The 16,435-nt window shown below is 40.1% G+C and overlaps 1 protein-coding gene across 5 annotated transcripts in view; it reads right to left on the bottom strand.

Annotated features, from left to right (window-relative positions):
• Nucleotides 1-464: 464 nt before the first annotated feature.
• Nucleotides 465-16,435, bottom strand: part of B3GLCT (beta 3-glucosyltransferase) — a 131,560-nt gene continuing 115,589 nt past the window's right edge. For 2 of the 5 annotated variants that reach the window (XM_009248539.4, XM_054528633.2), the window contains 4 exons: nt 14,324-14,443; nt 8,085-8,229; nt 2,703-2,765; nt 465-2,510 (listed from right to left, as the gene is read on the bottom strand). In XM_009248539.4, the coding sequence (XP_009246814.3) occupies nt 2,343-2,510; nt 2,703-2,765; nt 8,085-8,229; nt 14,324-14,443 (496 nt within the window). In that variant the 3' untranslated portion in view covers nt 465-2,342. 5 annotated transcript variants of the gene reach the window in all.

Below are 16,435 nucleotides of genomic sequence, written 5' to 3'. Positions count from 1 at the left end.
CATAGTCAGACAACCTGCTTTGGCTATATCATCAGAAATGCTTAAAAGCAAAAATGACATTCCAGTTATTCCACACACAAATCCCTGATGTTAACATCCCTAGCCTAAAAATAGCCATTTGGAAGGAAAGCCCTATTTCAAAGCAAAGGAAATGTGAGTAAGACAATATCTGGTCCTGGAAATGTCAGACTCAAAATTGAGTTCTTTAGATGGGAATCGATTCTAAAATAACATCTCTGATTTGTTATATAATAAAACACAATGGCTTTATAAACTTTATATAAACATTGTCAATTTCTGATGGTTTTCTCTTAAAAGGGTAGCTCTGAAGTAATTATTCTCTGTTTAAACAGTATTTACCGACCTGCTGACTTTTTTCTCTGATTTCATTCATTCCTTTTCCCCATTTCCCCTCCCCATTCCCAGTCTAGACTAATGAACACAATATTTGAGAAATCAAAAACTTAGGCAAAGATCTTTTATTTGTGGTTAGGCTTACACCATTCCAAAAAGTAAATATAATTAACAAAACACTTAAAAGTACCAGAGGAGGTGCCCCGGTATCAGTAGAAGGCACTGATCAGACCACAGAAGAAAGCTTGACAAGGATCTTCACATACGGATGCCAGCTTCAATCCTGTCAAATGAACATGTTGTTCTCTCAGTGGTAACAGTTAGTAGGCTGGAGCAGAACTGGAGACTCTTTTCCACAGGTGTAGGCAGCCAGGGCTCTCCAGGAGTACTATTACAGATGACATGAAGGTGACATGAAGGTAGCAATGACAACAATCCCAGTTACAATGACTGAACAAAGCTAAGGCCATCAGTAGAGGCTTGACACGATCTAGAAATCCTTCTGGAGCCTCTCATCAGCTGATCATCCCTGATACATCCCTTGGATGGCCACAGAATCCATTTTCACAAAACTGAATCCAATGCATTGTGTTATCACTGCAACACACGAGTTCTGGTAGTTGCTAGTTTGGAAAAATGGTAAATACTAATACTATTGCATCATTTTGGAAATGAGTCAAATCTATGCTACAAGAAAACATTAACACACACAGGTACTTTTGGTGGTATGGCTTTAAATTCTGTGCTTGGCTATAAAAAGCATTATAAGCAAAGTTAATGAGCAACAGTTTTTATTAAAAAGAAAAAAAAGAAGTAATTTACTATACCAAAATTAGTTTAAGACATATTAAATCAAATTTTATGCAAATACCTTTACAAAAACTGAATTATATAATTAAATAGAGTGCTTTTTATACATTAATACTGAATATGTTACGTTACTATATATTAAAGATATAATTTGAAAACTAGAGCTGTTTCAAAATACTGTGTTCAAATGTCATTCTTTGGGAACCCAGAGAAATTGCCTGATCACCATGCTGTCCTTCCACAAGGGGTTTCTCTTCTGAGTCAGGACAGAGTCATTAAGTAACATTAAAAAAAAAAAAAAAAAAAAACAAGAGTAAAACATAAGGTCCAAATTTAATTCACTTCCTGAGACTCACATAGAGCTTGCTGACTTGAACAAAACACATCAACATTGTTTTAAAATATTGAGGACACTATTTTCTGGCAGCATCTACTACTTTCATGTTACAAGTAGGCCATAAAGATAGGCCTTCAGGGAGAAATAAAACACAGATGAACTTCCAAAGCAATACGAAGCTCTAGCAGAAGACCTCATTCTCTTTTTATGAGGCACAAACAGCAAAAGAATAGACAAAACATAACCACCATGATTACAGACTTCAGGGGATTTCATATCTAGAGTTTCATGATGTTTTATGTACAGTATTATTCCTTAATACAGTATTATTCCTACTGAGTTCCCAGGAAATAATTTTCATCTTCAATAATATGGTTTAAAAGTTCATATCATTCACAATATCCATGTCAAAAGACTTTCACTCTTCTTTTTATATATACAAATAGAACTATAGACCGTCACATCTCTCCAGGCTCATGCCCAACTGAAACTTCCATTATAATGAAGAGACAGAACAAGAAAGGGACTTCTGGTACCATTTATTTCTCTGTGACAATAAAAAAAAACTGCTGTGTCACAGCTTGGAGAATACACAGTCATCACTAAGTGTTAAAACAACTGCATAAGTCAAAAGCATGTGTTTTTTCCCAGAAAAAAAAATGTTTCTCCTATGACCCCTTTTCTTCCTCTGTCCAAAAATACCATACATAAAATCTCCCCCTAAAGTCAGGAAGCATCCAATGCCAAGTGGCAGACACAAGTGTTGTGAGCACAGCAGTGGGATGAGGCCACAGTCTCCAGTTCATTCCCTGTGCAGGCTATGCTCACAGGTCACCCTGATTTATAACTCCTCTCGAAAACCTTTCTGTGTCTCCTGCCTGGCTTTGTCTTCGTCACTGGGTGCCAACCATGTGAAATACACCTTCACTGGATCGATGTTCCAGTGTTTGTGGAACGATATGGGAACTTGATGAGAAAGGTAGTCCTTAGGGTAATCCACCGGCCGAGCCTGCAGGAATAATAGTTAGGTTTCCTTGTTGATTGAATATAATTTTGCTGCAGAAGAGCATTTGAATTTATAAAGTGGACTGCTTTACTTCACTACCTAATATTGGCTATAGGAATCTAAAAGCAAAAAGGAAACTATTTTCTGATATCTTTCTTCTAACTCCAGGTGCTTTGCTTTTGTGTCTCCAATTACCTTAATATCCCAAATGCACTGCTTTTTGCTTCTATGTTCCATAGTCTTGCCTTTGGGAGATTCCTAAACGATAGTAATACATACAAAAAGCTTTCTTTGGTAAGCCATTTAAGTTACTATTATCACTTCTGCACAAAGACAGAAAAACTGTTATGTTCCAGGTACTTCTAAGGAAACTCTGGCCACAAGTGGGTTGTGGGGGGCCAGGGCAAGGATTTCTCAGATTTCCCTTGGCCTCGCTACTGCTCTAATGTGTAATTAGGTGATGTCATTCGAAGAAACAAGGAGCTCACTGGGAAGAAGGATAACGTAACTCATGCTCTCTTCCTGACCAAATATCTAGTCTAGTTCCAGAGGTGTAAATGAGAATTGCAAGTAACCCAAAATAGTCTGTGAAAGGACCTAAAAAGTTTTTATATTATCTACATTGCAAAATTTTTTAGAAGTTAGAAAATAAAACTTAAGCAGAACTAGATACAGGTTAGAATAAGATTGAAGAAGTAGCCTATAGGGTTAGGAGGAAACTGAAATCAGATACTATTTTGTTTTCTCTAAGCAAAGTATCCAGTTTCTCTCAGGAATTTTTTTTTTTTTTTTTTTTTTGAGATGGAGTTTCACTCTGCTGCCCAGGCTGGAGTGCAGTGGGGCAATCTCAGCTTACTGCAACCTCTGCCTCCCGAGTTCAAGCGATTCTCCTGCCTCAGCCTCCCAAGTAGCTGGGATTACAGGCATGCACTACCATGCCTGGCTAATTTTTGTATTTAGTAGAGACGGGGTTTCACCATGTTAGCCAGCCTGGTCTCGAACTCCTGACCTCAGGTGATCCACCTGCCTTGGCCTCCCAAAGTGCTGAGATTGCAGGCGTGCGCCATTTTGCCCAGCCAGTAATCATCTTAAATTTGTTTATTAATTTATATGGGCCATCTGTTTTATAAAGTAACTCATTAGGTCATCAATACTAAAATTGTCTTGACTACTAAAACTAGATGTGATGCATTTTAAAAACAAGTCTTTTGTAGGCTACTTTTTTATTACAGTCTGCCTAAATCTTTGATATGAATACTTAAACTCCCTTAAATGGTTTACAGAATATCTTTGTTAAATTTTACCTTATTGAATCCTAGAAACAACCTTATGAAATGGACAGAATATTTCACTTCCAATTTACCGCTGAGAAAACCAGAGCTCCCAGAAGTAACATGACTAGCAAACACTGGAATAGAGACCAGAGAGAGGTGCTCAGCCCAGGGCCAGTGCTCTGCCAGGACACCGGCTGCCTCTGCTCAAGCCGTCTCACTGCCGGTTGGGCACACTCAGCAGCACCTGGCCTAACCTAGCTTCACCAGTACAAATATACTGCTCAGATGAGTGTTCCAACAATAATATCTGTGAAGAAAAGTTCAAAATAATCTAAGGGGAGAACTTTCACAATTGCTATTTTTAAGAAATTGTAACTGCTCAGGGAGTTAAAAATCTAAAAGGAATTTTAAAAGGAAAAAACAGTGAGACAGACAAAAAATACACACTGGAATACAGTCTAACAGAGTTGGGAAAGTTTTGAATATTAGTTGAAGGAATTCATTTATTATACAACGTTTCTTTGCAAGGCCCTCTGAGAGTTTACTGGCAAGGAAGAAAACCAAGGAGAAACATCCTCTCAATTCCGTTAGAAGATAATTCCACAATGATCCCAGAAGAAAGACATACAGCAGTTCCCCCTTATCCATGGTTTCACTTTCTGAAGTGTCAGTGTCCCACAGTCAATTTTAGTCTGAAAATATTAAATGGAAAATTCCAGAAATACACAATTCCTAAGTTTTAAGTTGCGGGCCCTGCTGAGTATCAGGATGAAATCTGGGGTGTCCCACTCCATCCCGCACTGGGCATGAATCCTCCCTTTGTCCAGCATCTTCATGCTGTTTACACTCCCTGCCCCTGAGTCGCTAGAAGCCGCCTCATTATCCAGTCAACTGCAGCAGTATCACAGTGCTTGTGTTCAAGGAACCCTTATTTTACTTAAGACTAGCCTAAAGCAAGAGTAGTGATGCTGGCATATGGTTATAATTGCTCTATTATTAGTTATTGTTGTAATCTCTTACTCTGCCTACTTTCTAAAGTAAACTTGATCATAGGTATGTAAAGTATAAGAAAAAACATAGTATATGTAGGGTTCAGTATATCCAAGGTTTCAAACATCCACTGGGGGGGTCTTGGAATGTATCCCCTGTGGTTAAGGAAGGACTACTGTAAAAGCAATGGAAACAAATCCTTGCTGGTTTTTCACCTTTAAAAATGAACTGTTGAAGATAGAAATGCATCTAACAGGAAAAAAAAACACCATAACATTTTTCCCTCTATTAATGCAGATTCTAGAAGTGATTTACTGCATCTCAGGGAGGCTATACATGCATTAAAAGAGCTGGCTTATTAAACATTAAAATTTACTGGTCATTTTTGACAAATGAGATAATGAAAAAGCATTAGACAAAACCAGAAAAGTGAAATACACCCAAAATGGTATCTTTAATACCAAGAAGTCTATGCAGCCTCTAATAATCATATCTCTGTGTCCAAAATGTCAAGAGGAAATCCCAAACAGGCAGGACGAGGGGTGGGGAAGAACTTGAGGAACAGACACAGAGTATGGTAGGCATCTGCATGCAAGAAGAGAGAGGGGCTGAAACTGCCTAAAGACCTACAGCCGGGTGTGGTGGCTCAGGCCTGTAATCCCAGCACTTTGGGAGGCCGAGGCAGGTGGATCACAAGGTCAGGAGATTGAGACCATCCTGGCTAACACGTGAAACACCGTCTCTACTAAAAATACAAAAAATTAGCCGGGCGGGTGGCACACACCTGTAGTCCCAGCTACTCGGGAGGCTGAGGCAGGAGAATCGCTTGAACCCAGGAAGCAGAGGTTGCAGTGAGCCGAGATCATGCCACTGCATTCCAGCCTGGGTGACAGAGCAAGACTTCATCTCAAAAATAAAAAAAAAAAAAAAAAAAAAAAAGGAAAGACCTCCTATATTGGGCAAAATTAGAATCTTTCATCTGTAAATACTGGAGCACACTAAACAGGGCAGCAAATGGAGATTAAAATCACATTTCCTTAGACAAGTGCCTTTCTATAACTGTATTGAAAAATGATTTCCATCCCATACAGTTTACCCACCATAATGGTGGTCTAAAACTTTTTGGGAAATTTCCAGAGTTGAGCAACCACCAACCATTGCACACTGCCATGTCCATTAGTGGCACATAATTTTGGAAGAACAGAAAACCATATGCTCTAGGTGCTGTGCTTTCAACAAAGGGAAATACTAGATTTTCCCTGCAGTCCCCTTCTAAATCTGCGAATTCACAATAACTTTCTCTAAAAACAGAAGAAATGTGACGGCCCAGGCAATTTTGCATATGAGACTGCTTCCACATGCCCACTCTGTCTCTAGCTCATCAGGATTCTTAAATTTTATCTCTTTGCCTCATATTTCTTTGTGAAGATGAACAAACACAGTTTGGATCAGTGTTTAAACACTATAAATGGAAAGCACTATCCCAATTGTTACCAAACTCTCTAAAAGAGGCTTAAGAATTGGAAGATACAGCATTATTTGTTGGGGAGGATAGGTTTTAAACATATTTTATGATTTTGGAAAAGTTTAAAATGTATGTGAATTAGAGAAATCAAGAGTTCTAAAGTGGGGAAACAATAACCTTATTTAAGAAAAATTATCTTCAAAGTTCTTTTGCCTATAGATGATTTTCCTTCTTTCTTTTCTCCTTATCATTTTATTAGCTAATTTATTCTTCCCTAAATGAAAAGGGCTGCTACAAAAATCTAAGACCTGTCACACTAACCTTGATAAATTATTTCCCTTATACACTAACAGTTTTAATTACCCCTTTTATTGCGTGACTGAAACACCATGAGATAGAGCAAGAGAGGGAACCGCAGAGAATAACGCTTTCTTTCCTAAGTCATCCTAACACAACACACAGGCTTAAAGTGGGTAAGACCTCTCAAAGTCCTAAAGGACAAGTAAGTATCTTCTAACTGACACCAGGAAGGAGGTTTCTCATACATTTCCTTATATTAAAGGTCTATTTTTATCCTCTCTTATTGTCTCAAGGATACAGAAATGGATTCTGCCTTTCCTGATGATGCAAACACTTTCTTAGTCTTATTCGAGTTGTTTTCTATAGTATACTATTTCTGTCATGCTAAGTTTTCTATATTGCTATGATAATGTTTGCTACTAGTTACTAAATAAATAAAGCATGGGCCAGGTGAAGTGGCTCACATCTGTAATCCTGGCACTTTGGGAAGTCGAGGTGGGAGGATCGCTTGAGTCCAGGAGTTTGAGACCAGCCTGGGCAACATAGTAAGACCCCCATCTCTATAAAAAACTTTAAAAATTAGCCAGGCATGGCGGTGTGCACCTGTAGTCCCAGATACTTGGGAGACTAAGGCAAGAGGATCATTTGAGCCCATGAGATCAAGTCTGCAGTGAGCCACGTTGCAGTGAGCAAGACCCTATCTCAAAATAAATAAATAAATAAAAATAAATAAATAAGGCATAAAAACAGTATTTTCAATGTAAGAGAAGGCATCTAAAATACATATGCATACACACTTCAAGTTTCAAAACCTTTAAATTTATTGAAGGAGGATATTAGATGGGTATGGATCTATGGTTATTTTTAGTTTATGAACAACTATTATTCTTAGAAGAAAATTCACTGACTTGGTTCTTAAAAGATACTAAACATAATGCAGGAGGATTTCCTTCTCCAACCCCCAAACTGTAATATGGGGAGGCTATAAGCACTACCCGTCCCTGGTAAACATAAGCTCATCTCTTCTTTTCCATAACCCCCAGAATATATGCTTATTGAGATACCCAATTGCAATTTAATAGATTTTAGCCATTCATTTTAATGGCAAGTGAAGGAGAAAAAGCTCAGTGAAAAGACAGATAGTGTAAAAACTGAGGATGGTGTAGAATTACATAGACTCGGTGGCCAGTAGGACAATATTAGGTCAGTCCTATATATTTCTAGGCAGCACCCAATAATTTCTAAATGCCACCAAATCTTTTTAACTAAAAAGATAAACCAAAAAACAGCTTTTCCCTGGTCCTACATGGCGAGGATCCTGGTCAAACGCCACTTGGTTTTCGAGACGTTTTTGCCTCCCATCTTCATGACGTACATGAGAGTGTGTACATCAAACAGGGTAACAGTCCTGGTTAAGGACATTCCCCTGGAGCCTGTCAACACAGTTCTTAGTCTGTTTCCTGAATATGTGAAGAGAAAGAAGTCAAATCCTTGAGAAGAACCTGTCCCCCACCTGCCATGAGGGAAGAATAAAAAGCATTTCCTCACCTGATGGAAGAGAGGGCTGTGTGTCACAGAGATTCCCAAGCCACTAAAGCACATTCCCAGGACCATATCATCGGGAGCATCATTGCTGTAGCACCGACATTTACTGGCGAGAAGTCTCCTGACAGCTTCTCTGCTGAAGACCATTCTAGTGGGAGCCAGAGCAGAGAAAGGGGTTAGAGAAGCTCCACAGACACCGCTGCTGCACAAATGGGCCCCGGGAAACAGGACTCTGCTCCTCCAGAGTGAGAGGCTAATAGTAGCTTTCTCTAGTTACTGAGCTCGAGGTAAAACCCTACCTGTTCTCTTTTAGTCTTCTGGCCCTTTCCAACACTTTTGTACCAAGTTCCCAAAATAATTTCTCTTCGTTTTAAAATACAGATTGGTTTCTTGTTTTCATTCTGATCCTAAGGTAGAAATGAATCTTTTCATATCATAAAAAGCTCAATAACTGAAAGGGCTGAAGGAAACAATATGGTTCATAAGTTCAATCTTGATCATCAAAGACTTTCTTTAAGGCAAAACTATTTAAAATTCATCCATATAGTCCCACTGCCACATATAGGGCCTTGCCCACAGCACTCAATAGAAGTTTGATGCATCAAACAAGTGAGAACAAAGTCGCCTTTACAAAGACCTTCTTCCTGGCGGAGGAAACATTCTATTAATGAGTCTAGGAGGAAGGAAAAAAGGACAAAGAGCTTGAATCCCTGAATCAAAAACACTGATTCCACATGCTGGGCTCAATTCAGCACAGTTTTACCTAATGCTAGTGGCCAACCCCCTCCTCCGTCCCCTGCAACAGTGCAGAACTCCCTCCCTGCCCTTGACTAGACAAGAGAATTTCTTTACTTAAGATGTTGTAACAAAATAGGAAGGTATAAAAAGAAACAAAGTTCCTGTCAACTACAGAGAAAGGAAAACTGCAAGTCTGAAAACCCACCATAAATTGCCTTTCTCTTAGAAAGCCTGCTGTCCACAGTGAAACCTCCCTGGCCACATTTTTTGTGGCTGAGTGGAACTCCTACACCCAATCGGCCACGTTGGGCTCAAGCTACTGACTCCGGGAAAAGAGCACACATGAGAAGATGTGTTGACAGTAAATAGTAAAAATGCTTTTTTTCTTTTGTCAGCATCTAGTAGAATGAGAAAAAATGAGAAAGACTTTCATTTTTTTGATCCGCTCTCTGAAAAACTAACTTTATAGGAAGATGAAACATGAGCATGAAATTTTAATTTGTAATTATTTTATACTTTTGCCTACTCACAGTCTTACATTAATTATTTGCATAAACTAAGTGAATATGAGCCATTAATAACACTTGTTTATTAGCATGCTGATGAGTTCTTTCCAAATAAGGTTGCTCCCCAAAATGGAAAACAGTCATATCATGGTGGGAAAGAACACTTGTCTGCTCTGGCCACCAACTATTAAATATTAAAAAGATGTTGAAAGGCTACAGGATTATTTTATTTCCTTCAATATACAATATACAAATGTTAAAAATAAGAAAAACTGAAATGGGAGTCTGGGACTTGCCCAAGAACACAGTGCAGATCAAAAAGATGTAGGAAGGGAACATGCATGAGAAACATGCCTGCCCCTCCTGGCCTTCAGCCAATAAACAGGTCATGGCAGTCTCTCTGGGTAACACTGCCTGCAGCCTCTTCCGAGGACATTGCCCAGCGTCTTATTCTGGTGCAGTCATTTGCTCCCAAGGCTGCCAAAAAGGCTGATGACAGATAGCCTAAGCACAGCTTCCTACCTAAATGCACATATGTAAATAAGTATTTTCAAAAAGAAATGGTCAAAACATCACACGTTCTCACCTATAAGTAGGAGCTAAGTTATGAGGATGCAAAGGCATAAGAATGATACAATGAACTTTGGGAACTTGGAAGAGGGGTGGGGATGAGGGATAAAAGACTACACACTGGATACAGCATACACTACTTGGGTGACAGACAGGTGTACCAAAATATCAGAAATCACCACTAAAGAACTCATTCTTACAACCAAACACCCCCTGCCCCTCAAAAACCTATTGAAATAAAAAAAAAAAAAAAAAGGTCATTCAATTTATTTTCTCCAAGTACCAAAACTTTCATGGAGTAAGCAACAAAGTGAAAAACAGACACTTGGATTCAACTAGTACAAAGGTCTCATGCTCCAAACAACGCAAAATACCTACACAGAAACCACAGGAACCTACACGTCTGACTCAGCTCTGTCAAAACATCCTTACCTAAGACAGATGGTTTAAGGTAGTGGTTTCCAAAAACTTACTTGACTGTGACCCGCCATCAGAAAACAAGAAATTAATTTCACATCACAACCATTTATATGTTTTGTGTGTGAGTGTGCATGGGTATGTATAAAGCTGAAACAAAAATGTCACAAACAATACTTACCCTTATGACATGGAATGTACTCTGATATTTGCCATTTTATTCTATTCCACTCAATAGTTCATTAATTTAAAACGCTAGTTATGGTCCATGAATTGGTTTTACAAGCCACTGATTCTGACTTGCTGTTAAAAGCCATATTAGTTCTCAAGCTAGAGCATCAGAAAATTCTATTGTAATACTAGAGAAACTATTCAACATTATGTCTTACAGCTTTTATCAAAGGTTGATGTAAGAGACAATCTCATGAAGAATGTTCCTGCATCTTTGTAAAAGCACTATTAAAAACAGAACATCACACTGGTCAATGTTAGTTATATAAAGATCAGTGCCTTGTGTTCATGGATTTGTTTATTCATTTATTCACCGTACCTTGAAAAACATGAGTCCCTATGCTAAGAAGCGAGGAAATAACGAGAAACAAAATACACAGGTGTTGCCTTCAAATAATGCATAATTTAACTGGAAAATAGAAAAGTAAATAGGCAACTAAATGATAATGGTTAGCATAATATGCTATGAAAGTACATTAGAAATGCATTAAACCCAGATTTGAGAGGCTAGATTGGGCTAAAGGCATTCAAGAGTAAATAGTGATAACTATGGTGAGTCCAAAAGAACAAGGAGGAACTAGACAGGCAGAAAGTTGGGGAAACAATGGTATGCAGAGGCCAGCGAATGTCGTATCTTGGGAGGAGAGGAAAAAAATAGTGCTTCAGAGAAACTGAAACAAGTTCAGCAAGAGTTCTTTAAGATAAGGGTGTAGATGGATAACGCTAGAAAGGTAAAACAGCATCTGCCAAGATCATGAGAGGTCTTAAAAGCCTTGGAGTGCAGACTTGATCCTAAAGGCAATGGGAGAAGTTCTAATGCCAGTTAGGATATCAGAGGATGCAAAAGACTTTCATGCCATGGTAACACTCAAATAAAAATATTCAAATAACAGAAAAATCATACGTAATTACAAAATTGAAGAGAGGTGAATGCCACGAAGTCTAGATGAATGAATTTCTAGAGAGAAAAATCCTTGCTAGGGGAGTAGCAAGACAGCCATGGCAGCTTTCAGCAGCAAACTGGGCCTGGTAAGTGGGTAGAAGACAAAACTCTTCTTGGGCCTTCGGGCCTAAAGCAGTGGCCTCAGCAACACCCAGGGAGGCTGTTAATCAGGCAAACTAGAGATGATTAAAATTGAGGACTCATCCCAGATCAACCTGACTCTTGTTAAAATCTGAATGATCATCTCTTTGTCTTAGATGTCAAAAGTAGAAACAGGTACTTTGACTGAGATGTCAAACAGTAGAAACTCTTGGAGAAAAGACAGTGAGAAGCCACTGAGGGCCTCTGAGCAGAGGGGAGAGAGGACCAGATCTGCTTTTAGGAAGGTCCCTTTGACTATAGTGTGGACAACAGCATGGAGCGGAGTTTAAGACCAAAAAGTAGGGGAACAGGAGGCTGTGGCAGGAACTCATATAGGAAATGACAGTGACCTGGTTGAGATTACTGGAGGTAGAGAGAAGTACTGATGGAAGAGAGATTTAGGAAATAAAATGGACAGGACTGGGTGATTCAGTTGATTGCAGGGAGTGGGGAAAGAAGGAAAGAAAGGGTGAGAGTTGACTCACAGACTCCTGGGGTAAGAACTCATATATGCCAATGTCTTCCCTGAGAGGGGGGCATTGGAAGAACAAATCAGGGGTTACAGTCAGAAATGGCAAGGTGTTGAGTGTGATGTGTCTGTCAATCAGTCAAGCGGAGATGTCCTTTGAATCTATGAATCCGGAGGCCAGCAGAGTTCTAGGCTGGAGAAAGAGTTCTGGGTACATTCAGCATCAAGCCATAAGATCACCCAGGGACAACACAGGGTAAGAAGGAGGACTAGAAAAGATGCCTGCATAACACAAGACATTGAAGGGATAGACAGAAACAACTGAGAAGGAATGACCACAAAGAAGGATGAACAAGGATAGGATGGCACTCTGGAAAGCAAGAGAAAGGGGTGTTTCAGGTCAACAGTCACTGGTGTTAAAGGCTGCCAGTGAAATAGGATAAAAACTGGAAATTATTAATTTGATTTAGCTACAGCAAGGTTGCTGGAAACCTTGGTGAGGTAGTTTAGGAGGCTGGGAGTTTATGACTCTTAGAAGGCTGAGCATGAAGCTGAGAAAATGGAGATGGAGTAGTGAACTCAAGATGTTCCGCAGGGTAGGAAGGAGATGGCATGGTGGTGGTGAGAAGTTTTAAGACAGCAAAACTAGAGGTGGTGGGAAGTACCCAGGAGCAAAGTAGACACTGAGCACACAAGTTAAAGGTGCCACCTTGGTGGTCTAGCAGGGCCTGCCAGGGGCAAGGGAAGGGGGAGCAGTGACAATTATGCAATATATTTGCAAATCTGGCACTGGCCTGTGAGCTCCTGTGGGGAAGGGGCTGTGCAGCTTTCATCTGTGCATTCCCTGTGCCTGGTCCACACAAGGCCAGTTGAACGAATGAACAACCAACTGGGATGATGAAAGGCAATGCTAGATAGGTAAGGTAAAGTGAGGTTTCAGAAGGCCTTGAGTGCCAGTCTTGGAAACAACTGCTAAATCCAATATGCAATGAAGACAACAAAATGGTTTTCTTGCAGAAATCACATAACAAGTCACTTCTGTGTTAAAAATATTATATGAACACCATCATGCTATAAAGTATATAAACCCATATACAAATAACAGGGCCACTTTCAAAGTGGAACATCTCAATGGGTGCCATGTTCTGATCCTTAATTGGCTCTAACTCTTCACCCAGAAAGCCCGATGCATTACAGTAAGGCTGCAAATAGCTTGAACCTTTTTTGATAAGGAGGTCAACACTCCTTGGGCTTACTCTAGTGTCTTTTCAAAGGCCTCCCTGGACTCCCCCTCCTGTTGTTAATGACCTCAGGTAGATGCAAGCCATTGTCTAACAAAGATCAGCACACATGCTCAGGTTTGGTTATCACTACAAAAGAGCCACCTCCATAACCGTGTTATCTTCACCACTGAATCGGCTAAACCAAATCAGGATGCCTGTAGTAGGACTGTTGAGATCCTGCAGGTTCCTGTAGGAATTGTTCCAATCTAGGGAATTGCAAAGTAGGAATTTAAGGTCCTAGCCCTCCAGAAGTGTATAATCCATTAGATTATAAACTAGAATGCTGCCTGGCACACAGAAGACATGCAACAAATATCTACTGAGTGAATTTAAATGACTACCGTTGATAAGATCTTGCCTACACGCACCAATAGTAAGACTACAGAAGTAATAGGGAAAACTGCTTAATTGATTTACCCATATAAATCAAGTTAAAATCTTTCTTTGTAAGAGACTAGGCAGATGCTTCATTTAAAACATTGATTTTTAACTGTTATTTAAAACCTATAAATCCTACATAAATATTACTTAATCGCATAAGTAAGCTTCTATACTACACTTTCCCCAAAGGTGACTTATTAAGCATTACATAATTTAATAGTCTAATGGCTTATTCTCTGAGATTAAAATCTATAACCAATTTTTTTTTTTTCCATTTAAACAGACAATCAAAACTAGTTGGCTGCCTAGAAGCAACCATTGTTAGGGACATCTAGCAAGTATGACATACTTTTTTATATCATTTCTTCAAGGTCTAAAATATTCTTTACTGTGTGTTCTTTTAATATTTAGCAAATATAATGTTCACTTTCCTATTACAGTAACAACCACCATTCACAGAGTACTCACATATCAGTATAGATTCCAGTGCCAGAGACCTACCTCTCGTGTGGAAAGGGAAGTTTATGTTTAAAGTAGTTGAAGAAAGCTGTGATCATAGTTACCCTCCTCCTCCCGTGATGTAGCTGTAGCCGCCAGTGCCCAGGCCGTAGCCGTAGCGCTCTCCCAGAAACACAGGCTCGCCGGAGTCATAACAGCTAAGCAAGTGCTGGAGCCTGGAGATACTGAGATGCCAAAGGGAACACAAATCATGATTATTTGATTCAAATGTGGTTACGGAATAGTTTATGGTTCTTACATCCCGCCCTGTATACTGTGTAATACTAAACCGAAATAGTTAAGAGAAGAAATTTGAGTGACTTATAGAATAAATAAAATTTTTAAACAACAACAAAAAAAGAAAAGAATGCATGAAACTGTACATTACTGGAAACAGAAGAGAAACTGAGACACGAGGGGTTGTTCCTCAGTTTTTACAAGCCCCTGCCATAATACGGCTGCCTGATTTGTGTGTTGAGAGTGGCAGGTTACTGAAGTGAAGTTACTGAAGTGAAGGCCAGTGTGCTCTAGATCTTATTTCTACCAGTCCTGTTTCCAAGTGAGTGTGAACTAATCCTCACATCTTTTCAGATGAACTTGGTATTTAACAAAAAAATTCCTGATGGCCTAAAAAGGAGCCACTGAGACACAAATGCACGTTGGGCCCCTGGCTGGCAGGTGGGGAAGAGAATTTGGGCAGTGAGGCTATCCTAGAAATCCTCAGATAATGAGGCACAACCATGCTTATGTTTCCCTCAATAAGGCCACCCAAGTCTGAGAACTTTTTGTGTCTAATTGCTTATACTTTTGAATACCTTTTGGCCCCTATCTGCCTTTAACACACGTTACCAACAATAGCCTACAAAGGGCAGTGTATTCGTCTGGGTTCTCTAAAGTAAGACTATCCATGAGTTGGTCATAAAAATGCCTGCAACTGCAGCTGCTGTCCAGATGAAAACAACGAATTTATAGGAAAATAAAATCCAAAAATGACTTTTTTAAGTAGACACAAAGGGTAGTGCTAAGAAAGCCTATTTTTTCTACGTTTTAAGAACTTACACCACTTAGAAATGTCCCTTCCACCTATAAGCCTGCAAAATCAAAAGAAAGTTAGTTACTTCTAAGATACAATGGGGATACAGGGGGTAAATATTCCTGTTCCAAATGGGAGAAAATGGCCAAAACAAAGGGGCCACAGGCCCCATGCAAGTGCAAAACCTGGCCAGGCAATCATTAAATATTAAACCTCCAAATGCGGTGAGTCGAGATCGCGTCATTGCACTCCAGCCTGGGTGACAAGAGTGAAACTCTGTCTCAAAAAAAAAAAAAAAAAATATATATATATATAAAAAACCTCCAAAATCTCCTTGATTCCATGTCTCACATCCAGGACATGCTGATGCAAGAGGTGGGCTCCTTAGGCCTTGGGCAGCCCCACCCCTGTGGCTCTGCAGGGGACAGCCCCCGTGGCTGCTTTCACAGGCTGGTATTAAGTGCTTGTGGCTTTTCCAAGGTGCACAGGGGAAGCCATCACTGGATTTACCATTCTGTGATCTGGAGGACGGTGGCCTTCTTCTCAGTGCTCCACTAGGCAGTGTCCCAGTGGGGAGTCTGTGTGGGGGCTCCAACCCTGCATTTCCCTTCTGCACTGCCATAGCAGAAGTTCTTCATGAGGGCCCCACCCCTGCAGCAGACTTCTGCCTGGACATCCAGGTATTTCCATACATTCTCTGAAATCTAGGCAGAGGTTCCCAAACCTCAACTCTTGTCTTCTGTGTAACTGCAGGCCCAACACTACATGGAAGCTGCTAAAGCTTGGGGCTTGCACCCTCCGAAGCAAAAGCCAAGCTGTACCTTGGCCTCTTTTAGCCATGGCTGGAGCATCTGGGACACAGGGCACCAAGTCCCAAGGCTGCATAGAGCAGTGGGGCCCTGGGCCAGACCCATGAAACAATTTTTCCCTCCTAGGCCTCTGGGCCTGTGATGAAAGGGGCAGCTGTGAAGATCTCTGACATGCCCTGGAGACATTTTCCCTATTGTCTTGGTATGAACATTCAGCTCCTTGTTACTTATGCAAATTTCTGCAGCTGGCTTGAATTTCTCCCCAGAAAATGGGGTTTCCTTTTCACCTCATGGTCAGGCTGCAAATTTTCCAAACCTTTATGCTCTGCTTCCCT

The sequence above is a fragment of the Pongo abelii genome, chromosome 14 (genome assembly GCF_028885655.2).
Source record: "Pongo abelii isolate AG06213 chromosome 14, NHGRI_mPonAbe1-v2.0_pri, whole genome shotgun sequence".
In the NCBI taxonomy this organism is placed as follows: Eukaryota; Metazoa; Chordata; class Mammalia; order Primates; family Hominidae; genus Pongo; species Pongo abelii.
The sequence above is the reverse complement of the archived record's forward strand: the minus strand, read 5'-3'. Positions and strand labels throughout refer to the sequence as shown.